The sequence below is a fragment of the Crinia signifera genome, chromosome 3, assembly GCF_055691185.1.
Source record: "Crinia signifera chromosome 3, ASM5569118v1, whole genome shotgun sequence".
NCBI classification, from domain to species: domain Eukaryota; kingdom Metazoa; phylum Chordata; class Amphibia; order Anura; family Myobatrachidae; genus Crinia; species Crinia signifera.
Window position 1 is genome coordinate 259,409,011 of NC_139219.1, and position 27,765 is coordinate 259,436,775.

The following is a 27,765-nucleotide window of genomic DNA, read 5'->3' on the forward strand; positions in this document are numbered from 1 at the left end:
GCTCCGTTTTTACAATATTGTTGGCAACTAGGGGTATATTGTCCAATATGTACGCTACAAAAGACAACGACATGAACATCATCCTAGCCCAGTATTTACATTAGGTAGAAAGAAAAACCCAACAATTTGGTAAATATCGGCCAACTCCTGTTTATCGTTTGGTCATTTATTATTTGTGAAATCGCAAGTCAATGGTGAACTACTGCATTTGAGACTCTAACATGATCAATGATCCCTATGTATATAACAGAATTATGTACATTTACATAAACTTCTGAGACGAGTGCAAAAGTATGACAGAAGTCTGTTTTCTAAAATGTCAGTGTTTGTGAACATACAGTATAATGTTAAAATGCCATAGATTTCTGGAATGTCCAGCACTATTTTCAAATAAAAAATCTTGAAATATGGTACGCATGTAATTGACTGTCAGGAAGTATAAAAAAACTAATTGCGCTACACTTCCATACATACCTTGTACATAATATTACTGCATTAAACATGAAGCTACAGCTGATCCTAACATTGGTTCTATTGGGTGAAAGGGCCAACAGAATGGATAAATACAACATTATCTACTACTGTATAACATGTGTAATCCCTTACTGCTTTGACCGGCAACCTGATACAGTCCTGCCTCATCAGACCTACAGTAGCCTTCACAAGGGCTGCACATTACTCTTAATTTCAGTAGTAAGTGAAATTAATATATTTAATGAATGAAAGAGGCCCCTTGCTGCACTAACACACCAGCGGCCTGCTAAACAAGTGCTACAATCTATTACCAACATGATTACAAAGCAGGAATCAGCTGGGTGCAGCAAGAGGTGGGGCTGCATGGCTTGGCGGAGATCAATGCTATCCAAAATGACATCCAGATGTAGGATAGCTAGTATTCAATGCTGGACAACAGCAATTGCTGCTTTGTGGGCTGTATGGAGCCAACTAAATGTGACCCCTATTAAGATGGGCACTTGTGTCCCCAGGTAGAGCAGACACAGTGTAGGTGGATCTTCCAGATGGTACAGAGAGATTTTAGAAGACCAAAACAAATGCATTATTTACATTTTCATTTGCTGAGGTATCACTTGCATATAACATACTGTAGGGCTACATCACAACTTTCCAGGAAGGATATAGAGTATACGGTCCCTGGGTAGACAATGTCTAGGTCGACAGTGACTAAGTTGACACCTTGAAATGGTTAACATTGACAAAAAAGGTCGACACACACTTATGGTCAATGACATGAATAAGGTGAACTTGATTTTTTTGCAGAGGGCAGGGAGGCACCGTGCCCGAAGCATGGCGAGCGTGGTACACTTATACGGTTTCCATATTAACATAGACACCAAAAGACTTGAAAAACTCAGGTCGACCTTATTTAAGTCGACCATAAGCTTAGATTAAGCGAGGGCTGCATAGTCATGAGGGCATATAAGAGCCGTGCAATTTTGTGATTGGTATAATAAAGTTAGTGAAATGTTTCTCACCCCATAGAGTCAAGTGTTGTAGGTGTAGCCAATCAGGTGTAGAATGGGTGGTAGCTTATGCAGGGGTATTTAAGGGGTAGTCAGGTGATCCTTCTTCCTCTTTGAGTCTGGATTCCCACCCTCCCTCCCTTGCTTTCTTCAATTACCACCCGGCCTATCGGCCTTCACACAATTTGGCTTCACAAATATTAATTTATAATTGTCGGGAGGGCACTCTCGATCAGCGGTCAAGTTTGAGGTGCAGGAGGTCACTGTGCGGTATTGCCACCCTCTGCTAGGACGGCTGGTGAGTCCTGCCCCCGAGGGGGGACGATGGCCACTTCCTTGAACTGTCCTCACCATGCAATAGGAGGGGCGGTAAGACCGTCACAGTGCGGGCTGTGCCTTGAAATCAATGGGGGCGGTTCATCGCCCTGGTTACAAGTTGGGGCGTTGTAGTCGCCGCCATTGTTAACGTTTGTGACTTAGCTGGTCTCCAAGCGCTCTCCTGGCCATCCCTTTCAGTAGGGTTATACCAACAATATATACGGTTGACCTTTTAAACTTACGCAGTGGTTGTCCGTGTGGTTATTTCAGGTTAACGTGTCCGAGTGATTTATTTCTAGGGGTAACAAATGTTAAGGTAAAGGTCAATCACAATAATTCAATAGGCGCCTTATGTGGACCTTCTGTCAATGTAGATCTTGGGTATGTGAAATTGTGAATCATATCAAGGTGTAGAGACCTAGTCACTGTCGACTATTTACACTAGAGATGTGCAGGCTCTGATTTACTCTGAGAAGAAGGATCTTATTGGCTATCCCAAATCACATGACAGTTGTTGACAGTTGATAGCCAATAAGATCCTGCTTTGAAATCAGAGTAAATCAGAGTCTGCACATCTCTAATTTATACCGTAACCAGGTTTAGAGTAGTGGTTCCCAAACTGTGTGTCATGGCACCCTGGAGTGCCTAATAGTACTTGCATGGGTGCCTTGTGTTTGGTCTAGGACCAAATCAAATTATTTATGGTCATTGTAATAGGCAAACAAGTGCTTGTAGCTGGCAAAAGAAAAAAGTGGACAAACATAAACAAATCTTGTCCCTCACCACATAGTTAGAAACAATACTGTATATACACACATTTTACAACAACACAGTACACAGTGATAAAACAACCCGGTACCAGAGAGGTACTGTAGGAAGGTCTAAATTTGGAAGTTTGTATCATTTTTCGCCCTATCTAGTAGTAACATATAAAAACAGTAATTTACCCATCTGTCAAATAGTCACGTCTGAAAACATCCGGCCAGCTAGTCTGACAGTTATATTAAGATACACTCAATGTTTCTGTTCTAACATACAGGAAATGTGGTTTTAATAACTGGAAGCAACACCTTAAATGCAATACCACTGACTTTAAGGGTAATGCAAGGAAAGTAAAATATAGTATCAGGCTATCTATTAGGATCAATGAAGCATATAAACTAAACTGGCTCCGATGGTTCGATCAGGGGGTTCTTACTACCTGTGTCCGTAATCCTTCATAGAAATGCAGCATTTATCCATGTACAGGTACAGTATAAACACATTTACTGCATCTAACAATGACTAGAATGGTCAGACAATTCCTGTGATGCCAACACTGGTGTATGTGGTTCTCTACTGACCGCACTAACATGTGAGCCCAGAGCCGGCGCCACCACTAGGCAAATCTAGGCACTTGCCTAGGGCGCCGGCCACTGGAGGGCGGCATTTTGTGCCGCCCGGTTACCTGTCCTACGGCGCTGTGTATTTAAATCTGGCGGCGGAGGCAGCGGGGGTCCCTGCAGTCCATTAGAAATCACGAGCGTTATCCGCCGGGCTATGCGGAAGCGCTTCTAGTGTGAAAACTCTGGCAGCACGGCGCACGCTGATCTCAGCCAATCAGCGTGCTGCCAGAGTTTTCACACTAGAAGCGCTTCCGCATAGCCCGGCGGATAGCGCTCGTGATTTCTAATGGACTGCAGGGACCCCCGCTGCCTCCGCCGCCAGATTTAAATACACAGCGCCGCAGGACAGGTACCCCCCCCCCCCCCCCGGCACCGGGGCGCCCCCACCCCGACTCACCGGCCCTGTGTGAGCCAATGCTCAGTCCAAACAATCCTTGTATGTCTGTACCAGTCCGAAGTAGCTGCTCACATCTGTCACCAAACAGGTTATAGACCCTATTGTAAAACATTCTAAAACAATTTATTTTTTTAATATAACTATTGTCTTCGTTAATAAGTTTGTCCAACAGTCTTAATTACAAACAGGTTCTCACATCTCTACGACCATAATCACTGTGAACCACGTAAGCATAGTGTGGTAATGTCCTGTTTGTTTTTCATTTCATGTATCCCAGTTTTTAGTTAGAGCTGGTCACAGTCGCCTGCCATTGAGTGATGTTACTTATGGGTCCTACACTTGTAGAGATTTTTCTGAGCGATGCTAGAACGCTGAGTAAGGTCGATCAGCACACAGCGCTGCACAGCATTTCCTTCCCAGAGTGCACGCATATGTAAGTGACTTGAAAGTCACTTATCTATGCGTACACCTTCCACATCTTTCGATGGTCGGCGACCATCGAAAGATGTGGGAGGTTCCCCCTGCCCTGCAAATGGATATTACTGTGTAACATCCATCACAAGCCCCTGCAAGTGAATCACCCTTGCGAATGGGTGGTGCCAGCCAACCATTCATAAGGCGGAGTTTGGTGGACTCAACCAGAATAACCCACAAGCGATGTAGGGGCATTTTCTAAGCGATCTAGAAAATGCCCTGAAATCACCCCTTGTGTAGGCCTCATTAGTTTAGTGCCCAATAGTATTCCTAAATCTTTTTATAAATGCAAAACAGCATTAGTCCCAAAATGTCACAAGTACTGTAATTATGGTATGTTTAGCAATCTACATATATCAGTTCGTATATATGGGAAAATATTATAGGTATTATCATACCTCCCAACTTCTGTGCTGATGAAGCCGCGCGAGCGTCCGAAAAGGGGGCGGATGTATGCAAATGAGGGTGCGGCTTATGCTAATTAGCCGCGACCTCATTTTCATACGAGAATAGACGCTGTGCGCATGAGGAGGAAGGAAGGAAGGAAGTTCACAGATAAAGTGTAGTTGTTGCATCACTGAGCAGGAGTTCACTTGTCCTGGTCTCAAAGCCCACGCGGGTAGGCTAGCACTCCGAGATGTCACAGAAACCACTTTATCTTAAATTCATGACTTATTACCAATATAATATCAGCGAACAAAAAATGTAGGCTTGCACCTACCTCTAAAATGAAATCAGGCACTTACCAGAGGAATGGGAAAGTGTGTTGCATACTGTAAGTGGCGCAGAAGCTCATAGCTGGATGGAAAAATGATTTCTCTCTTTACGAATTTGTCAGTAGTGCCAGAAACTCTTTGATGCAGCGATAGAGGGTTGTATTGAAGACAGTCTCCAGATGCTGGTGAAAGTGTCTAGAAATCACATGTAAACAATATATAAAGTGCTTAAGAAATGACAAAAGTTAACGTTATGGATAATAAAAACAGCATGCATGGATAGCATCACACTATGGAGGTTATTCTGGTTGACCCAGCAAAGCTACAAACCATCAAAACTCCGCCGCACATCCATCTGTTTCATCTCACACGCCGATTTCCCCGCACGCATGCGAATGGATGTTTAGTAGGGTTTAAATTAATTTGATGGTCGCCGACCATCGAATGCTTTCTACAGCCGCAGAGAGGTGTCTTAGGTCTGCGGGTCCCTGTACATCGGCTGATGTCAGCAGCCCGCCCCCGCACCACCGGCGAATTTCCATTGGAACACACAGCATTTTCATGGGAACACCCAAGAAACGCTTGGGCGCCACATGTCCCCCCACCCGCACTGCTGTGTCCGAGCGCACAATGCGGCTGCAAATGAGCATAAATATTTATGTGCATGCGCAGTTGCAAAACATTGCTAGCGATCAAACTAGAATAACCTCATACGAGTATAACACAATGGCATAGGATATATTCAGCGTTCATTTGCAATCTCTGCACATGTTCATGGCACTGGATAGCCTAAGACAGTGGTTCCCAAACTTTTTTAAATCATGGCACCCTAGAGTATCAGAATATTTTTCAGGGCACCCCTAGGCCAATAGTTTGTTACCAAGAATAAATAATAATAATAATTCATTTAAATAAGTTGTGCTTAAATGTTATCCTTAGGTCCAGTTACAGATGTATCGGGTCTCATCTTTGCCGCCAGGCCGCCATGGAGGAGGTTCTGGCGCATCGATATTCTCCTGGCGCTGGCGTCTGCCAAGGGGCGTGGGAGCACGCCATGTAATACAATCCGCCACCAATGGGTGGCTAATGCTCCATCAAGCTACAGTCGGAGTGATGTGCCAGTGGTATCCCGCTATTCGCCGTAAAGAGCGCGCTTACAGTATGAGACGCTCGTGCACAATGAGCCGCTCATAGGAAATGAGACGCTCGTGGCCGTAGGAGTGAGCAAAAGGGCTACAATACCTTCACGTTCACGTTGCCGTAATGTGTAACAGTAATGTGTAATGTGTAATGTGTATGCAGCTGAAGGCAACCGCCTCCTCCCCTTTCAGACTTGACCTACAGTACACAAAAGTACAATACATTATATTACAGCGCTAATCCATGTAAGGACCTTCTCAGACGCTGCCAGTAAGGAATATGATTCACTGCTGTTTATCCACATATTTTATAATTGAAAGCCACAAGCACTGATTTCGCCCATTACATTGACCATAAACAATTTGAATTGGTTCTGGACCACCAACCTGAGGCACCCCTGCAGGTGCTCTGATGCACCCCAGGGAGCCTAGGCGCACAGTTTGGGAACCACTGGCCTAAGGCCTCCATGTTTCCTTGTGTCCCTGCCCTCCCTTTTTGTTCTGTGGGGGTGTGGTTCAACAGATCTGCAGCAAAACGATAGACAATAATTGTGTCAACCCCCCAAAAAAAAAATCGACAAAATTAAAAAGGTCAACATGGAAATGGACAACGTAAAAATAGTCTACACAATATTTTTTTATGTCATTTTGTATGTTTTACCAGATCTGAGCCAATTTAGTGGAGAAGTGTACCCTCGCCACACTATGGGTGTGCTCTGCTCAAGTTACTATTCCCAAATGGAGACTATATGGATATTTTTACCCAAAATGTGCGTCGATCATGTCTGTCAACAGTTGTCATGTCAACCTATTGAATCTACCATCCTTTTGAACCTGTCAACCTTAAGAATTGTGTACTTTTTGCCTACCAACCATTTAACCATGTCCACCTGATAGAGTCAACCTTTTGCATTTCGACCATTCGGGGTCAACTAAAATGTCTTTTTACTGTAGATCTATCAACCGGATATATAGGGAGGTTCAGTGGCATAAGTTAGACTTAGTTGCCCAGAGTGAAAATAAATATGGTTGCCCTTCCCCCCACACAGACAGCAATGAATATAAATATATGTATGTACTGTATGTTATGGATATTATGTTTAAAATAAAGAGAATGTGATGTCTACAGTCCTACTAGGAGGGGAAGTCCGCCACAGAAGTGATATCGTTGGCTTTCAATTAACTAATTTAAACTTGCAGGGGATGAGAGGTGCCCCCTTGGGAGCAGGAGCCTGGCAGCAGATTAATCCACTGCCTCCCAGAGTTCTGCCTCTGGGGAGGTTGCTAGAGACTCATATGGCTCCATATTGTATATGTACTGGCACATGAGGATAGACCGAGGAATTGTGATTGTATGGAGCTTAGAGACTTATGGGAGAAGCTGCTCCTGCTTCGAGGTGAACCATCGACATGCTTGCAATTAACTTTATGCCTCACTACTTCTTTAAGCATCTAAGTGTAATTTTCAGCATACTTTACATTAAAAGGTCTGTTGAACATTTGTACATTATATAATCTGTAGGTTTATAATAAGCAAGATTATCATTATCTATGGTATTATGGTGGAGTGTTATGAACATGTATTATATGAATATTATGTGACATTCCATGCACACTTATTTAGCAGATGTGTCTCCCTGGAACTTGTGTTGCCAACTATGCTAACATGCAATTAAACATAAACTTGTGCACGATTGGAGTTCTCCAGATGTGCCTGGATTTAATTGTCAAAATAAAGTAATATTTCAGCAAATTGTGGTTTTAAGTAGGAAATACTTTTAAGAAAATGTAAGTATACTTGGGGAGTAGATAATACAGTATATGGTAGCATGCAGCCAATATATGTGTAGAGCAGACATGTCCAAATTATGGCCCTCCAGCTGTTGTGAAACTACAAGTCCCATCATGCCTTGCCACAGTTTTGCTATCAGGGAATGGTAAAACTATGGCAAGGCAGGGGCTGAACTACTGGCGGTGCAGACGGTGCAGTGCAACGGGGGGCCCAAGCAAGTTCATGGGGCCCGCTGCCGGCCAGCACTGCTCCACCTAGTAACGGCCGTCACAGCCACCAGTTCTAGTGCAGAATCAGTGCAGGCTGTAACGGGTCACGACTGTGTGATTGTTCGGAAGTGGCCTGGGGCGGGACGGTGGTAGTAGAGGGAGAGTGTCACTCACTGTGCCCGGCGTTATGGCTCTCCATTAGGATCATTGCCTGCTCTTCCTGGAAACTGGCCCCTCCCCTAGGACCAGTCACCACTGAGCTGCCTTCTTTTCCTGTCCCGCCCCTTATCCTCCTGTCCTCCAGTCTCCTCCACTGTCTCTGTACTGTGTGTCCTCCAGTCACCATCCTCTCACCTTCCCCCTCTTCTTAGGTGTCTTCTCCGTCCTCCAGTCCCCCTGCTTTCCTGCTTTTACCCCGTTCTCCATGCTTCACACCTTGAGATCTCCCCTCCTGTCCTCATGGCTGAGAGCACATCAGAGCAACTAATAGTAACTAAAAGGCAGTGTGTGTTCTATAATAAATACAGTGTGTTACAATATAATATGCAGGTTGGACAATATTGGTATATTGGTGGGGCATTATTTACAGTATAATATGTGGGGGCATGTATTATTGGTGAGGTTGTGTTGTTATTTATTATTCCTAGGGTAGGTGTAAGTGTTATATAGGTTCTAATGGAGCGGTATATTTAAATTCAATCTCCTCATTGTTGTGTTTTTTTATTATTTAATGTTTCTGTTATAAAGAAATGTGGTGGTTTGTACTAAGGGCCTAATTTTGGTTGGCTCGGTGTGGAGCAAAATTTGCTGCTTACCGAGCACTCATACGCCACCTGGCCGAACAACCCCCCTCCCGTTGCCATCGAATCCCCTCGGTACCACAAGAGGGGATGTGTTCGCTAACAAATCCCCTCGCATGTGGCCGCTTGCAAGGGAAATCATTTGATGGTCGCCGACCATCGAAGAATTTCTCCTACTTTCGATTATAAGAGTCAGTCTGAACTAAAAGATGGCCGAATACGGGGCAGGCACTGACGTCATGTGCCGTCATCCTCCCGCCCCGAGCAGGCATCGGCCTGCATGCATTCCCTGGGGAACGCCCAGCATTTACATGGGGACACCCATAAAACACTGGGTGTTCCCCTGCTCTAGACCGGTTTCGCCCCCACTCCCCGCAATGAAAAGCCCGGTTAGTGTAACTCGCCAAAAACGTTGTGTGCTGGGGTTTGCTCATGCGCCTGCGCAAACCTCAACCAGCCAACCACCTGATTATTCAGTTTGTTGCTTTCACATAACACCTCAACCTGGCAATAACTCGGGTTATAAATGGTACCTGAAAGGGGTATAAGGGGTTCTACCTGGTGCAATGTGTACAAGTGGCACTACTATGCGGTGTGAATAACGGACACTACTGTGGCACTATTAGGTGTCCACACAACATTCTCACAAAGCTATGCCCTACATTTTTGGCACCCACCTTCGACGCACACCGTTCCCGTTTTGAGTATGGAGTGGGGGGGCCCTGAAGCATAATTTTGCACCTGGGCCCACAACTCACTAATTCCGCCACTGTGGCAAGGCATGCTAAGATGTGTAGTTTCACAACAGCTGGAGGGCCACAGTTTGGACATGCCTGTTCTAGAGTCCCACAAATAGTACAATCAAATAGCCAGTAAGCTCCATACATAGGTTGTAAGCTTGCGAGCAGGGCCCTCCAACCATTTGACTGTCTGTAACAACCTAATTTGCTTTATTCCTATTTATAAAATTGTAAAGCGCAACGGAACCTGCTGCGCTGTATAAGAAATAATAAACTGTTGCCATGTTCTTGTCCATTTCTATATTCTACTAAGAGCCTCAACCATTTGTTTCACCCTCCTGGTGTGTCTACCGCGTTACATATCTTCGTGTCATCTGCAAAGAGGTATATTAGTTGGGTGTACTCTCTCCTCTGGCCTGGTTCAGAGATGCACCTAAATAAATTTGCAGCTGTGCATTTGTATGTGAACAGGAAGCTGCACCTGGAACATGGCCCAAATTGGTTGCAAGAAGCCAGCACTTTCAGCACTACTCTCTCTAGCTTCCCCAAATGGTCCCTGTAAATCCTCTCTGAGATCGCCATGGCATATGTGTAGTCACAGCACATGCGCAGTGCGTATTATACACCTGCGCAGAGGAGGGAAAATCAGCAGTTATTATTAGTATAATTGTCCCTGAGGAAGATTGTGACACTGCCTGTGCAGGTGTGTTGAGGGAATTAGTTACTTTAAACACTAATGATTATGGAGGTTATTCTGATCGGTGCGGCCAAACGTGCGTACGTTCCATATTAGCGTACGCTCTCCGTACGCGGCCGTTGGGGTTAAGTCCACCCACAAATCAGCCGCATACGTACGGCCAGAAACAACGTCGAAGGGGAGTGGCGTACAATTGAGCGTACGCCAACGTACACGGACGGACCAGCCCTTACACTCCGACAACTAGCGTACAACAGAGCGTACGCCACCGTTTACGGACGTCTCTCGTCCGTCTTCCCACCGACTTCTTGCGGCTATCTGAGCGTACGCCAGCTTGCACGGACGGGTCCCTATTGTTTTCAATAGAAAACTCAGCTTATGTCACCGCTCGTGAGAGTGAGCGTACGTCCGTGCACGCTGGCATACCCTTCACATATATGGACCTGCAAATCTTGCCTTTCAACTACAATTCTGACAATTAATTAATTATTCTAATTGTTATTCAATTATTGTTTTCTATTAACTCAATTGAGCATACCTCCCAACTAGGGTGGCCAATCCCGGGATCGGGATCGGCGGGATCCCGGGATTTGGCCCCCAAAATGCCGGGATTTCAATCCCGGGATTGGAGATTCCAATCCCGGGATTTCGGGATTAGACTGCGCATGCGCAGTCTAATTCCGGACAGCGTCTGAGCACTCGCTCAGACGCTGCCCGGCTTCTCCCATACCCGGCGTGCGGCCTGCGCAGCGTGATGAGGTCAGCTGTCACGCTGCGCAGGCCACACAGCCGCCCACACGCCCAGCAACCGGGCTCAAAACACCTTATCAGTCCAGCACAGTGCACGCCCGCCCAGCTATCAAGCTACCCGCCCAGCTACCCGCCCGCCCAGCTACCCGCCCGCCCAGCTACCCAACTACCCGCCCAGCTACCCGCCCGCCCAGCTACCCATCCACCCATCCAAGCTACCCGACCGCCTGCCCAGCTACCTGACCGCCCACCCAGCTTCCCGACCACCCGTCCGCCCCCCTGCCCAGCTACCCGACCTCCGGACATACACGGCTCCCAGCAACCCGGCTAGCAGACATACCTGCAGCTCACCTGGCTCCCAGCAATATCTGCACGCTCGCCCACCCACCCAGCACCCGCAAATGTAAGTACTGTGAATGTGCAGGGTGGCCGGGGCGTTTTTTTCAAATTAGGGAAGCCAATCCCGGGATCCCGGGAATCCCGGGATTGATCATTTTTCAATCCCGAATCCCGGGATTGAAAAAATGCCCCGGGATTGGCTTCCCTACTCCCAACTGTCACGATTTTAGAGGGACAGTCCCGATTTTCGGGTACTGTCTCGCTGTCCCACCCGCGGCAGGCATTGTCCCGCTGCGGGGGGGTGACCGTTGGGAGACCCCCAATCTAGTAGAATAGACGCTGTGCGCATGCGCACAGCGTCTATTCTCGTATGAAAATGAGGTTGCGGCTAATTAGCATAAGCCACGCCCTCATTTGCATACGCCCCGCCCCCTTTTCGGGCGCTCGCGCGCCTATTTCCTTCGGCCAGAAGTTGGGAGGTATGATTGAGGATTGTGTGCAAAATAGTGGGCATGGGCTTAAAACATTGCTGAAACATCCTTTGTAGGTGTTAGATGTGGTTTATGTTATTGTATCATAAATACAAAACCTATGTTTGTATTAGAGTGAACACGTTGACACATGTCGACTTGTGTAGATTGAGTGTGCTACTGTGTAAAGTCTATGAAAGCACGTAGTGAATGTGTATAACTGTTTAACAAATACCTACCTTAGCATATATAAGCAGGTCTTAAAAAGATTCGTACCTTAAATTAAACAAACCTTTAAATGTAGAGAAGTATAGAAAGATAAGCTTCCAATGTGTTTGAGTGCTGTGTGTGGCTTGCAGGTAGTGAAATCATGGTTTGGACTTAATAGACTGCAGCATTGCTTATTACATTCAGGTGTATGTGTTTGAGTAGTAATCAGCGTAAATTAGCAAACCCAGGCGCACGCTGGCATGCGGTATCTGTAGGGGTGGTCTGAGGTGGCGGTTGGCGGCCGCCTGTTTTGTGTCCGAAATGAACGGTGCTTTAGGCGATCGTGCGGTAGTAGCACCGTTCATTTTTGGTGCACACCCCCGTGTACACCCATATTTACGCCCATTTTCCCTCATTATTTCGGCCGCTCCCCTCAACACGCCCCTATGCCGCCCCCAATGCCCGTACTCTCGCGTACAGGTTTTTTCGCACGGAGAGACCCGTCCGTAAGCGTTGTGGGGTGTTCGCGCCTGCGCATTGGCGATTGTACGCATGCGCAGATAATGAAAAACCCCGGAACGTACGCGTACGGCCCGGCCGCACCAACCAGAATAAGGCCCTATGTTACTGAATGTGGGCCAGATTCTCTAAGCTTCAAAAGTGATAAAATGGAGAGTGATAAACATCCAGCCAATCAGCTCCTACCTGCCATGTCACAGACTGTGTTTGGAAAATGTCAGGCAGGAGCTGATTGGCTGGCTGTTTATCACTCTCCATTTGATCACTTTTGAAGCTTAGAGAATCTGGCGCTGCATGATAAAGGAGAACACCACTGACTAGTAATATGAATTTACATGACCTTATATTCAATATAAACAATAATATTTGTGTATGCTAAAGCCACAATGGAGAAAGTCAGATAAACATACCGGAAATTCTGAGGCAAAATCCGTTCTAAAGTCATTTTTCTCAATGCCATCAGAGACGGGGGCAGTTCCTGAGTCAATTTCTATTTGGTCCCCTAAGCCATGTTCCTAAGGATAAGATCAGACTGTCAGTTTTGCAGGATAAGCACTTGCCTGGGTTGTTTTTCAGCAATGCAATCACTCAATAAGCCCTGGTGATGCAGCACTGACACTAACCTCCTGCTTGGCAGTAAGATCTTTTGCATAATTGTCATCCATATGTTCCGCAATGGGTGAATGAGATCTATAACTTGCAGACAAATCACCACGTGATATTAAAGTACACATGTAGGCGTCGTGTGAAAATATATCATGGCGGATGAACTCACAGAAAAGTAACACCAAATTTACAAATTCCTTTTTTTCATGTTCGTTGTTTGGGTCACCTAACAAAAACAAAAGATATATGACAGTGTGATATACAACGGTGTCTCCCATGGTCCAAATCCAGAACATATCACTACCCCCACAATGTGTACAGGTGTTGGGTATGAAATCCCAACAGCCAGGATACTGACAGCGGCATGCCGACATTAAAATCCTGGCAGATCCCAGTAAGTATTTTAAGCCTGCCCCCACTCCTATCACCAGGCTCGGACTGGCCTGGCGGGGAACCGGGGAATCCCCCGGTGGGCCCCGATGACTTCTGACCCCGCCCACTTGTTTAGGGGGACGGGGCCTTTCATAGGTGTGTGCACGGGGGTCTGGCCATCTGCGGCTACCTAGCAGCATTACCTTTAATTCCATCTCCGCCCGCATCTGCCCCCCATCCCCCCTTCGCCCGGCAGCGGGAGCCCCGTCCCCTCCACCTGGCACCTACATCTGCCGCTGGTGCCCTGGTCTCCTAGTACAAGTACAGGACCAGTGGTTTTACAAGATGCCTGCCTGTCCTGCGGCTCAGGGATTGGCTGAGGCTGAGCGCGCAGGGAAGGAGGCGGGATTCCGGTCCGGCCGAGTCAGCACAGTGTGACAGGGAGCTGCTCAGCCAGGTGACAGAGGAGTCATCGGCCGGGTAGCAAACCCACTGTAATGGAAAACCTGCCCGCACGGTCACCGGCTGCAGGATGACACTCTGGGGCTGCGGCGGGGGTAGATGTCCCGGGAGGTCTATTCCCGGCTGGTGAAGAGGGAGCTGCTTTTGGACCCCATCTGGAAACTGGTAGGTAAATATCCATGTGCTGCAGTAACTTTTTTATATTCTTGCTATATGTGCTGTATTGTGTGTGGGAGGGGTGACCTATGTGTCATATTATCTGGGTAGGGATGAACTATTTTATGTATTACATGTGGGGATACATATGTGCGTTATTGTGAGTGGGGGACCTATGTAATGTATAATAGTACAGCACATAGCCCCCCATATAATACATTATGTATTATATGGGGGGCTATGTGCTGTACTATTTGAGTGGGGGGACCTATGTGCTGTATTATATGTGGGGGGACCTACGTGCTGTACTATTATCTGTGTGTAAGTGACCTATGCAAAGTATTATATGTGGGGGTACATATGTGTGGTATTATGAGTGGGGGGCGGTGTACAACAATGTGTAATTGTCATCACGGTGTGCGACAATGTGTAATTGTCATCACGGTGTGCGATATAATGTGTAATTGTCATCACGGTGTGCGATATAATGTGTAATTGTCATCACGGTGTGCGATATAATGTGTAGTTGTCATCACGGTGTGCGACAATGTGTAATTGTCATCACGGTGTGCGATATAATGTGTAATTGTCATCACGGTGTGCGATATAATGTGTAATTGTCATCACGGTGTATGACAATGTGTAATTGTCATCACGGTGTGCGATATAACGTGAAACTGTCATCACGGTATGCGACAATGTGTAATTGTCATCACGGTGTGCGATATAATGTGTAATTGTCATCACAGTGTGTGACAATGTGTAATTGTCATCACGGTGTGCGACAATGTGTAATTGTCATCACGGTGTGCGATATAATGTGTAATTGTCATCACGGTGTGCAATATAATGTGTAATTGTCATCACGGTGTGCGATATAATGTGTAATTGTCATCACGGTATGCGACAATGTGTAATTGTCATCACGGTGTGTGGCGACATGTGTAATTGTCATCACGGATAAATAGTGTATAATGATTCAAGTAGCCTGTCATTGTTTGGCCTTGATCCGTGAGGCATACTAGGTCACTGTGTGGGCCTTTTATATTTTTATGTCACTGTGTGGCCTTCAGCCCGCCAACTAAAGTGCGGGAGTACAATGACAATTCCTGAGGTAACCAATGTCTGCTCATGCAGGCTGCAAACGTAAGATGTAAGGTAATTGTTTTCCTGCTAGACCACGCCCTTATATTAAGCCACACCCCTTTTAAAAATAAACCACGCCCCATTTTTCGGCGCGCGCAATTTCTTCAATGGCGTGTTAACTTTTTTTTAGGGATGGGGGAGGCGCATTTTTATTCCTTTGCCCTGGGAGCTAAATTGTTTAGAAACGGCCCTGTTTCTGTATTATTATCTGTGGGACCGATGTGCATTATTATCAGGGTGGGGATTTAGGGATCAAATGTCATACAACTGCGATTTTGTGTCAATTTTGCCCGATTATCGGCCCAAAGTGCCGAAATCAGATGAAAATGCCCCAAAATCGCATAGTGTATAGCCACTCCTCTCTGGTCAGGTGGCCACACCCCTTCAAAAAGACCACACACCCCTTGGTGGGCCCCTGTGAGTGATTTCCCTGGTGGGCCCTTCATGCCCCAGTCCGACACTGCCTATAACTAACCCACCCCTTCTGCAGCCTAACCCTAACCACCCCCCAACAGCCTAACCCTAGCTCTTCCCTTCTGTAGCCAGAATTTGCAGCGCTGCGTGTGGATTAAACACCTCCCGCAGTGCAGGCCGCCTCTATGGTGTCTCTGATCTGCAAGCGCCCTGTGCGGGAAGCAGGCGGGCAGCTGACATCCGCGTCACCGTGCGATTTGCATGGGAATGCCCAGAAGTGCACGGAGAATCGAGGCAAAATAGTGGGATCGAGGGGGATTGTGCTTTTACTGTGCATTGTCTAAGCAGTAAATAGATCATTTTCTAATTTTCTGGAGAAACCTCTAATTTTGTTTTGCATTCATTGACAAAGGACTCGGCGTGGCTGCCAGTATCTGTCTGGTTCCTTTGTTTGCATGAAACATGCTTACAAGCAAACTCAGGTCACCTTAGGGGTTTATATTATTTTTTGTCCCGAATGTCGACACTGTCGTCATGGACACCGTATTGGTGCTATGCTCAGCACACTATTTTATTCTCCCTCCCTGTCGGCACATGTCGGTAAAAAAACAACAACGTGAAAAACCCATGTCGACCAAAGGCTTGTGTCGACCTAAACCAATGTCAACCTTTTTCAGAGTGTCGACCTAAAGCCTGTTGACCTTTCTATGGTTGACCTAATGAATGTCACGTATTATGGGGGTTATTCTGAATGCTTCAATTTGAGTCTGCGCATGCGCAGGGTCGGAGCCGGCATGGAGAACTACATGTTCGCCATCCGGCTTGTACCTAGCAGTGCAGCCGGGGGCGGCGTTGGAGGGCACAGCCCTAAGGAACGCCCAGCATTTCATGGGCGTTCCCATGGTAATTGCTCAGTGACGTGGGGGCGGGCAGCTGACATCACCGGACGTCAGCTACCCACCTGCTTCTCGCACATGATGATCGGAGATCAGAGACACCATAGAGATGTCTCTGATCTGCGAGCTCTGGAGAAATCATTCGATGGTCGCCGACCATCGAATGATTTCTCCCCAGCTGTGAATGGATGATTATGCAAATCATACATTCGCAGCCATGCGGGCATTCACGGGCGGTGTCTGGTGGATTGGTGTCTGGTGGACTTGCAAGGCTGTGAAACTCTCAGCTTTGCAAGTCAACCAGAGTAAGGTCCCATGTGTTGCACAAGTTAATAAGAATGAACAGCTTTTGGTACTTATGTAGTATCTGGGCGTCCGATTTTGTGATTGTATGCCTTACCTTAAGGCATACAATCAGATGCGACGCGATGCGATTTTGCATAGGATTCAATGTTAAGAAGGTCCTGTTCATTTCCCCACTATCCAAGTGGGCATAGAGTTGATTTCATATAGCGTGGCGAGCGCAGCGAGCCACCGAGCCCGAAGCGTGGCGAGCCCCGCGAGGGGACGCATATTTCTTAAAAAGAATTCTGTGTCCGCTCGCCACAGGTTTATATCCAACTCCATGCCCACTTGGATAGTGGGGAAAGGAAAAGGACTTTTTCCCATTGAATTCTATGTTAAAATGGACTCGGACCATTTTAACATTGAATCCTATGGAAAAATCTTGACCATCGCATACGATTTGGTCGCATGCGATGCGATGCGATCCGATTTCTAAATCGGACGCCCAGATACTACATAAGTACCCAGCTTTTTAAATGACGGTTTTTATATTTTTTAGTGATTTTTTAATGTTAGATGTTACTGAACATAAACCAAGTTGGTGATGGCCAGTTCTGCAGAAAGCTTGGCACACTTTACAGCATATTGTAGAGCACAAAATAACTCACGGAGAGATGGAGCTTGTGAATCTAAAAACCGAAGCAGGACATTCTGGAAGATGGGTAGGCTGGATCCAGCAAGAGAACCAGAAGAGATAGATTCCTTCTCATCCATGACCTCTAACTCACTGCATCGCTGTAATGATAAAACAAGATTTCACCAACCTAATGGAGATAGCGGGATCTATATACAAAGATGAGGAAAACATGACATGGCTCTGGGCCTGATTCAGAGTTGTACGCTATGCTGATGTTTTTGCAATTGAGCGATTATTGGCAGACTACGCATAAACCACGATTGCGTGCACATGTGTAAAGGGGCCTTTACGTGTCTGTTCACACTGAGGACTTCACTGCAGAATGATTGCCAGAAATGGACCATTTGGGGATGTTAACAGGGAGTGGTGGCAAAAACTCAGGAGTGTCATGGCTGTTTAGTGGTGTGTACATGCTGTAAGCAGAGAAACATGGTGCGGCTAGTCTGTGCAGCTAAAGGGCTGTGCTAGGATTCCATATTCTCCCTTACTGTGTGTAGGCTGTGTAAGCAGTTGTGCATGAGTTGCACTAGCTCTAGTGGGTGTCTCTTCATTTCTGTTAGGTAGCTTCACATGTAACATTAGCAGTTCTGTTGCCAATCACAACTTTATTAGTGTACAACTAAATCAGGCTCTCCATCCAAAGCAGCTAGCGCAATAGTGACTGTATTTAGGAAATTCTATGTAAACATACATGCTATCATCAATATTCTAGTACAATAATCATGCAAACAACAATCAATTATAGTGGTTTCATTATACATTGCTGAGATGCTAGCAGAATTGCGTATTTATTATTTTATTATTATTATTATTAATACTATTTATCAGCAGCGGTTCCTATGTTATTGTAGGAGGGGGCTCCCTAACATGCTACAATGTAGATGACAGGCATAAGGACTGGCGTATGCACAGTATCGGCCTCAGTACTGCGTTTCTGCATACACCAAGCTTCCATGGGCTGCTTCGGCTGTAGCCCATAGAATTCAAAGGGGCAACCCCAGAGGGAGGGAACACCTCCCAATAGGACTGCCTTGGGTGACTGGCAGGTCAGACTTCCAATAGGCAGGCACTGCCAATCACAGTGAAGCCAGTGCAGTCTCACGAACTGCATCTGTCTTCACTACAGTCCTGCAACCCATAGGTAAAGACCGCCACTGATTATTATTATTATTGCACATGATGTTCAGTATTGCTAGATATTATCTCCCTGTTCCAACTCCTCATTTTCCTCTCCTCTTTTAATACCGCTTGAAGTTTGATAAACAAAAGAACAAATTTTGTTATGCTATGTAACGTTTAACATTAAAATGATCCACATCATACAAAACACAATGGGGTCAATCAGACTGTGTGGTGCCAGGACTTATAGCGGTCTGAACTTTCACAAAAGTGCTCAGAGTCCTTTGTGCAGATTTTGGCAGGAATGCCCTGGTGACCACACTTGCACCCTTGGAATAAAATAATTAGACTCCAAAGATTGCTCAACGATGTAATTGTACTGCTGTATACAGTATATGTGGTCAATCTACAGTAGGTAGAGTAGGAAGCATGTCTAGAGTAACGATTTGCTTGTTACAAAGCTGTGAAAGAATTCACTATACTGTACTTAGGGGGGGGATGTATCAAGTCTTCTATAGAGGGGATAATTATAGGTATTACTCAGAGCAGCTAATCAGCTTCTACCTATAATTTTATATAATGTACGTGATAAATACAGTAATAGCTAAATTCTCATTGGTTACTGTGCTAACCTCTTACATTGGTAACTTCCTTAATTGTCTACTTCTCCATTCTTTAGAAGACTTGATACATCTGCCCATGAACTTATACGGGAACACTGTATAACTCCAGCTTTGCAACCTCGGTCAATGAAGAAACATTAGGGTGGGAAGCATACAGGATAGAAATGCTGGCAAACACCTGAGTTTTAGGAGGTTTGCACGCTTACAGCATATGTCCAAAGCTTAGTTGCCTAAAGGCTTCTATCAAGTTTCCCCACATAGAGGGATCCAATCGGATCCTTCCCAGCCCCCTTTGCGGCATGCACGTTACTAAATACATGCACAGATAGGTCATAAACCCTGTTGTCCTATCAGTGCAAAGGACCGCTCTTACCACAAGAGCTTTCCTTTGGGATTTTCTGCATGTTTGGGTTTCTATATGTTGCTTGGCTGATTTACTTCTTGTTTGTATTTCTACTTTGTGTACTGACTGGACATTGCCGTACATACTGAACTGTTCACAACACATTCCTCAATATAGATTGTTATTAGCATTATTTTCATTCAACTTCAACCCAAATTTATCTAAAGCACATCCTCCAGGGGATTATTTTCTGCTATTAAATAGTTTACCTCATACTTGCCTACCCTCCCGGAATGGCCGGGAGACTCCCGCAAATCGGGTCCCCCTCCCGGCCCCCGGGAAGGGGGGCAAGTCTCCCGCATTGTAGCAACATGCCCTGCTCCCCCCTTCCCCGCGGTAATAATTTAAGAATTTTGCGGGTCCGCGGGGAGGGGCGAGGCTAAAATGACGCAAATCGCTGCATTTCGCAGCATTTTAACCCCTCCCCCATCCACGGACCCGATAATTAATGTGGCTGCCGGTCGTGGGGGCGGGGCTTGGTGATGTCAGCCTCACCCCGCCCCCAAAACGAAGCCTCGTCCAGCCCTGCTTCCACTCCTCTCCGGGCTTCTCCCAGAGAGGAATTTAAAAAGGTCGGCAAGTATGGTTTACCTATAACATATACAGTACAGTACACTTTCTTATGCATGTGCCATGTTACCACTTACTCCCTGTCACTCCATATTAGAGATCTCTCTATTTCCCACTGCCCCTTCACGGTCCTGTACTGAATCAGTTACTTGTGTCCAGTTCCACTACGGTCATCCTTTTAGCATTAAAGAACTTATTTTCTACAGTGACAGCTCCATACTTTTCTCCCTCTTCCCGCTAATCAGCTCCATTCCCCATATCTCCAACATCTTAGGTTACTTCCCCTGAGCTGATAGATCCACAAAAGGTCAACAGGGTCAAAAGGTCGACATGAAAAGGTTGACATGAGTTTTACACAATTGTTTACATTTTTGGGGGGACTTTTTGATACTTTACCATCCATGTGGACTACAATTGGGAAGGCCTGAAGCTTGGCGAGCTAAGCGAGCAATGCAAAATTCCACTTTACCCGAATGAGGGGTCCAAATGGAAAAATGGCACCATTGACAGCAAAGAATTGAAGAAATGTAATGACGTTCTCATCTTTTTTTCAGGTCGACCCATTGGCCATGTCAACCCTCTGAACCCGTTGACCTATAGCATGATGACCTTTTGATGGCTATCTAATAATCCCCATCCCCTGTACTGTAGCTCTGATAAGTATAATGAAGACTACAAGTGCTCCAATACAGGGCCATATTAATGCATGGGCTAACTGGGCAGCTGCCCTAGTGCCCCACAAATCTTGGAGCCTTCGAGCAGGGTCTGCTGGTGCCTCTGGAGTTTCTTGTGAGGCTAGTAGAGATTGCTGGCCAGCTGGACTGGTTGTGAAAAATCAGAGCTGCTGGGAAACATTCTCTACCGGCCTGCAGCCAAACACATAAGGGCTGTAAGCATGCCGATTGCTGGATGGCTGATAGCAGGTGGAGAGACGCCGCAGGAAGTTAGGATTATTCTTTACCATTCCTCCCAAGTGTCACGATTTCAGCGGGACAGTCCCGATTTTCGGTCCTGTCCCGCTGTCCCACCCGCGGCCGGCATTGTCCCGCTGCGGGGAGTGGCAGTTGGGAGGCCCCCCAAGCTGATTGAATAGCGCACAGCGTCTATTCGCGGGCGAAAATGGGGTTGCGGCTAATTTGCATAAGCTGCGCCCTCATTTGAATATGGCCCGCCCCCTTTCCGAGTGTCCCTATTCCAGCAGCCAAGAAGTTGGGAGGTATGGTTTACTAAAGTAGGGGCCCCAGTGCATTGCTTTGTCTAGGGCCCACAATGCTCATAAGACGGCCCTTCCAATATCTTCAGCTTCCAACAGCACAAAGCAGAATACAGCACAGGCGATGTACCTGTAAGCTAAAAGCATGGTATGTAAAGAAATACAAACCACAGAGAGCCCACATTATAGCACCATCTCAAGGGTCATCTGTTGAAGGCTACATGGGTAAAAGAAATGAATGTACAATAGATGTTGTGAACAGTAGTGATTTCTACATTGGCGGCATTCAGAGGTCCCTTCTGAAACAGCATTAGCTCTACAGGTGTGCTCCAGGAATGACAGAATACATAGAAGTACTGTACTGTGTATACGTCAGTGTCTGGCTGATAAAACCGGATATGTATAATTAAACTAGTGAGTATCAGTGAGCAGGAACAGTGATATGTCCCTAAATATATTAATGGGTAAGGAATATAGGTCTACAGTGTCTAGGTAGACAGTCTATAGGTCGACATACAAAAGGTTGACACAACCTAAACGTGCATTTGGCGGCTTCCAGTGCTAAAAGTAGAAATAGATTGTGCAACACAGTCTATTTCTACTAGATCGGTAAGAAGGAGGCCATGCTGCTCAATGCACCTACCCCCCTCCTGCTCCCGCACCACCCCATCCTCTGCCGGACACTAAATCTCACTGTGTACACACGCTTACTTTCAAATAATAGCATAGTGTGAGGGGATACTGTACATTTCTGTCAGCATGTCAAATGTTCAAAATGTCGACTACAATACTGTAGACAAGTTTCCAATGTTGACATAAGAAGAGATGTAGAGGGCGCTATTGAGATTCCCACCACCTTGTCATGTGCTCAGGTTTAGGCAAATAGACAATAAAGCATTCTCAATAACATTTATTTACAAAACACATAAATGAAGCATTTGCAGATTAGGATTCTTTGGAACCGCATGGAAAAACCCGACGCGTTTCGTCTCCGAAGAGACTTCCTCAGGGGTACACTGTGGGTGGTACAGAATGCTATATAAATAATGTACATACAGTATAATATGCATTAAAAATAGAATAAAATAATGTATAATTTGATACAATTAGGGACATTGTGGCATAAACTCAAGTGGACATGCATTATTTCAGTTGGTCATTTTTTATACACTGTATATTACATTATCTAATGATGTCCCAAATATGCACAGTACATCACTGCCATAAGGCATTAGTGATCTTTTCACATAATGTGAAGTTTATCTTGGCGAATAAGTTGGACCACTAGTCATTTAGTTGTTAAAGGCCCTTAGGGGTACATTTTGAGTTCCCTTCTGGGATGACCTACTTGAGATATATAGTGTTTCACATAATCTGTAGCACTGAAATTACCTGTGATCATCCCTTTTCTAGGTGTTAATCCCTCCCCTTTTCTCAAGTGCCCTGCCTCTTTTCAAGGGCCCTCAATAAAGGTTCATCGTCATCGGGTATGTTTTTACCTTTTATATACCTCCTTCTTCCTCCTCATATCCTCCTCTCTCTCGTTTCCGTTACACCCCCCGGTTTCGCCGCTGTGGGGCCTGGCCAACGGCTCTGTGAGCTGCTAGCCATACCCCAGCCCCTCTGGCTGCAGGAATAGACGCTTAATACATATTCCCATACTGACATTTACATAAAGTATCATTTATTTTAAAATCAAAATAGTGTAAGTAATAGCCCTCATATGCCAAAAATACTCCACATCAACATAGGATTATAAATAGGGAACACAGAACTGTCAAAAGACAGTGGATTAAACTCTGTTTATATTACTACAAGATCACACAGTTGTTCCGCTCAGCCTCCCATCGCCTTCTGTACAAAACACAAACATTCTCCAGAACTCTATTTGGGAATAAAGTGATCAAATGCCTTACTTATCTACATAGTGCTTTAGAAAACATGCCAATTGGTAACAAAAATACAACTGTTACTGTAAAGCATGTTTCATTAACTTTCAAAGTTATTCTGGGAAGTATAGGGGGGAGTCATTGAAAATGCTTCCACGAAGCGCAATTATTATTTCACAAAGCAAGATATATTTTGAAAAGAATTTCTACTGAAATAGCACAATGTCCAAAACATCTCAAATTTAAAAAAAAAGGTCATTTATTACTTGAGCACAGGGGTGCTGGTTTGTTGTAAGAGGATATGTGCTTTTATGGAGGAGAATACTGTCAGTATCAGAAAGTACAAATTTTATTTAAAAAGAACAACAAACAATTTACAAGTTACAATACCACCGGCCGGTAGATTAATTCAATGTGTACACAATTGATTTTTACCATAAAAATAATTTAAAACTGATCCATTAAGCTGCAGCATGCAAAGCTAACGGCCATAACTAATTTGGCCTAATAATTTGAAGACCCACTTGGGCCGATATGTCTTAAGGTGCATACACACTCTACGATTTTTTGACCAATATCGTTCATTTTGGCACTAATGAACGATAATGCTCAAAAAATTGTGGAGTGTGTACGGGCAGGCCGATGAGCGGCGAACGACGGTGCGCGTTCCCGTCGATCGGTCGTCACCCGCCACCGTCGCCCGTGCAGGGCAGGTCAATTTTACCTGCTCTGCCGTCGTTCGCCGCTCGCCTGGAGGAAAGCCTGCTGGAAGGATGCGCCGGGAGGAGACTGCCGCCGGAAGCCGCACCCCCTGCCCTCCGACCTTCTCCATCACACTCTGCAGTGAAGACGGAGGCGCCGCTGGACAGAGACATGCTGCTGGGAGAAGACGCCACTGGTAAGTATGTCAAAGTATGAAGGGTCCCCACTGTCCACCAATGTATTAAGTGCTTTTTCACACTGCCACCAATGTATTTATTTAAATAATTTATACCCCACTGACCACCAATGAATGTAAATGAAACTAATTACCCCACTGACCACCAATAAATGTAAATTAAACTAATTACCCCACTGACCACCAATGGTTAATAAACTATCAGCCCGGCACCCACCAGCAAAGGGTGTCGGGGACGGCCCCAGGCTTCAACCCTGCCTGGGGTGGCCATGGGGGGGAGGGACACCTTTATTGGGGGTGTCCCCACTCTCCCAGGGACCCAGGCAGGGCTGACCAGTCAGGGTGTTAATGTGACGGCCGGGGCAGCTTATATAAAAAGTCTCCCCCGGCTGTGGCATTACACCACTGGCTGTTGGAGCCTGGTGCTGGTTCCAAAAAGACCCACTTGGGCCGATATGTCTTAGACCTGAGGCTTGATGGATGATATTTCACTTTGATGTAATCTAATTAGTGATGATTAATTCTAAAGTCTCAGCAAAGGCATAGAGGTTTTACCTTTAAATAGCAAGCATATTAGTCAGTCACACAGAAAGCTTTGAACATACACAGCCTTTATAATGCTCAATGCTCTAAATAGAGCTGCAGATGCCCATTCATTCAAGCAAAATTGCGTGTAATAAGGTTTGCAGAAATACTTAGGCTTCCACTTGTATGCAGCTCCAGCAGTTTAAATGATTTGTAATCCACTTTGGGAACAGAACCGTCCTGCTGTCCTGGAGCGGGTCCCCGCTGCTGGTATTTGTGTGCAGCTCTCTCTAGGACTCCCTGCTCCGGCAAAAGGTCTCCCCTGGCTCACGTGGCTAGCTCGTTTGCGGCAATAGGTGATGACGTGCGATGACGCGTTTCCCCGCCTCTCTCCAAATCAGCGGCTTCATCAGATGGTTTGTAGCACTCCGTCCTCATCTATTTGTTTACACTTGTGCCGCCCTATGTGGGCGTGTTTACAATCATTCACCAGCGTTATCTGCTGTTGTCATAGCTCTGCGCAGTTTCTCTGTATGCTCTAAACCAGGCCTCGTTATCATACAAGTTCTTCCTATTGCTCATCTAGGAGCTTCCTTTGTTTCTTTACGGACACCAAGCCTCGTTTTCATACCTCGTCTCTCTGTTATATATATATATATGTGTAAGCTCTATAGAAAATATATAGAAATATTTTATTAATTATATCTATTTTGCTAGAGAATACTGTCTGTTTTTTCTATATACCTGATTCAACCTTTCTTCTTCTTTTAAGTTCTCCTTTCTTAGTATTAAGATTATGTTTGTGGAGACATGGCGATAAAACAAAGTATAGTATCTCAATTCTGTATGCTGTATAAAATGTTATAAGTAACAAAACTGGTAGTAAAACTGAAACTGAGGCTTGAATATATACCAAAACAAAGGAAGCTCTCATATGAGCAAGATGGAGACCGGGTGTAAAAACGAGGCTTGGTTTCTATAGTGCTTACACACAGGGCCGGTGTAAGGCTTTTCAGCACCCTAGGCAAAACTTCAACCCACTGCGCCCCCCCCCCCCCCGCCCATGCTGCCACCAATAACCACTTTCCAACCCCTTAAGGCGTACTTGCCTAACATTCTGGAATGGCTGGGAGGCTTCCAAACACCGGGTGGTTCTCCCAGCCCCATGGGAAGGTGGGCAAATCATCTGCTTTCCCTGGAGGCCCCCAGAACCCTCCACTTTACCACCCACAACAGAGTACAGGGAAGAGGGGGCAGCAATGTAGGGAAGTATGCCTCAAGGGAAAGTATGGAGGTGAGGTCTTAGAAGTTCCACAGATGCCACCTGCATTAAGTACAACAAGGATCCTCATAGATATCCTTGATTTTTTTTGATAGGCAGACTTGATGGCGCCCCCCAAATCCCGGCGCCCTAGGCAGCTGCCTAAAGCTGCCTAATGGTAGAGCCGGCCCTGCTTACACACACATATATATATATATATATATATATATATATATATATATATATATATATATGTGTGTAACAGAGAGACGAGGTATGAAAACGAGGCTTGGTGTCCGTAAAGAAACAAAGGAAGCTCCTAGATGAGCAATAGGAAGAACTCGTATGATAACGAGGCCTGGTTTAGAGCATACAGAGAAACTGCGCAGAGCTATGACAACAGCAGATAACGCTGGTGAATGATTGTAAACACGCCCACATAGGGCAGCACAAGGGTAAATAAATAGATGAGGACGGAGTGCTACAAACCATCTGATGAAGCCGCTGATTTGGAGAGAGGCGGGGAAACGCGTCATCGCACGTCATCACCTATTGCCGCAAACGAGCTAGCCACGTGAGCCGGGGAGACCTTTTGCCGGAGCAGGGAGTCCTAGAGAGAGCTGCACACAAATACCAGCAGCGGGGACCCGCTCCAGGACAGCAGGACGGTTCTGTTCCCAAAGTGGATTACAAATCATTTAAACTGCTGGAGCTGCATACAAGTGGAAGCCTAAGTATTTCTGCAAACCTTATTACACACAGTTTTGCTTGAATGAATGGGCATCTGCAGCTCTATTTAGAGCATTGAGCATTATAAAGGCTGTGTATTTTCAAAGCTTTCTGTGTGACTAGTATGCTTGCTATTTAAAGGTAAAACTTCTATGCCTTTGCTGAGACTTTAGAATTAATCATCACCAATTAGATTACATCAAAGTGAAATATCATCCATCAAGCCTCAGGTCTAAGACATATCGGCCCAAGTGGGTCTTCAAATTATTAGGCCAAATTAGTTATGGCCGTTAGCTTTGCATGCTGCAGCTTAATGGATCAGTTTTAAATTATTTTTATGGTAAAAATCAATTGTGTACACATTGAATTAATCTACCGGCCGGTGGTATTGTAACTTGTAAATTGTTTGTTGTTCTTTTTAAATAAAATTTGTACTTTCTGATACTGACAGTATTCTCCTCCATAAAAGCACATATCCTCTTACAACAAACCAGCACCCCTGTGCTCAAGTAATAAATTACCTTTTTTTTTAAATTTGAGATGTTTTGGACATTGTGCTATTTCAGTAGAAATTCTTTTAAAAATATATCTTGCTTTGTGAAATAATAATTGAGCTTCGTGGAAGCATTTTCAATGACTCCCCCCTATACTTCCCAGAATAACTTTGAAAGTTAATGAAACATGTTTTACAGTAACAGGTGTATTTTTGTTACCAATTGGCATGTTTTCTAAAGCACTATGTAGATAAGTAAGGCATTTGATCACTTTATTCCCAAATAGAGTTCTGGAGAATGTTTGTGTTTTGTACAGAAGGCGATGGGAGGCTGAGCGGAACAACTGTGTGATCTTGTAGTAATATAAACAGAGTTTAATCCACTGTCTTTTGACAGTTCTGTGTTCCCTATTTATAATCCTATGTTGATGTGGAGTATTTTTGGCATATGAGGGCTATTACTTATACTATTTTGATTTTAAAATAAATGATACTTTATGTAAATGTCAGTATGGGAATATGTATTAAGCATCTATTCCTGCAGCCAGAGGGGCTGGGGTATGGCTAGCAGC

General features: G+C 45.4%; 1 protein-coding gene across 4 annotated transcripts in view; it reads right to left on the reverse strand.

Moving 5' to 3' along the window:
* Positions 1-27,765, reverse strand: part of MED12L (mediator complex subunit 12L) — a 458,604-nt gene that overhangs the window by 349,869 nt on the left and 80,970 nt on the right. For all 4 annotated transcript variants that reach the window (XR_014471810.1, XM_083177939.1, XM_083177937.1 and 1 more), the window contains exons 13-16: positions 17,442-17,568; positions 13,060-13,268; positions 12,847-12,951; positions 4,802-4,966 (exon numbers count right to left, since the gene is read on the reverse strand). Coding sequence is in view for 3 of the 4 variants with exons in the window: in XM_083177939.1 (XP_083034065.1) it covers positions 4,802-4,966; positions 12,847-12,951; positions 13,060-13,268; positions 17,442-17,568 (606 nt within the window). In the remaining variant the exon portion in view is untranslated. The remainder of the gene's footprint in view (positions 1-4,801; positions 4,967-12,846; positions 12,952-13,059; positions 13,269-17,441; positions 17,569-27,765) is intronic.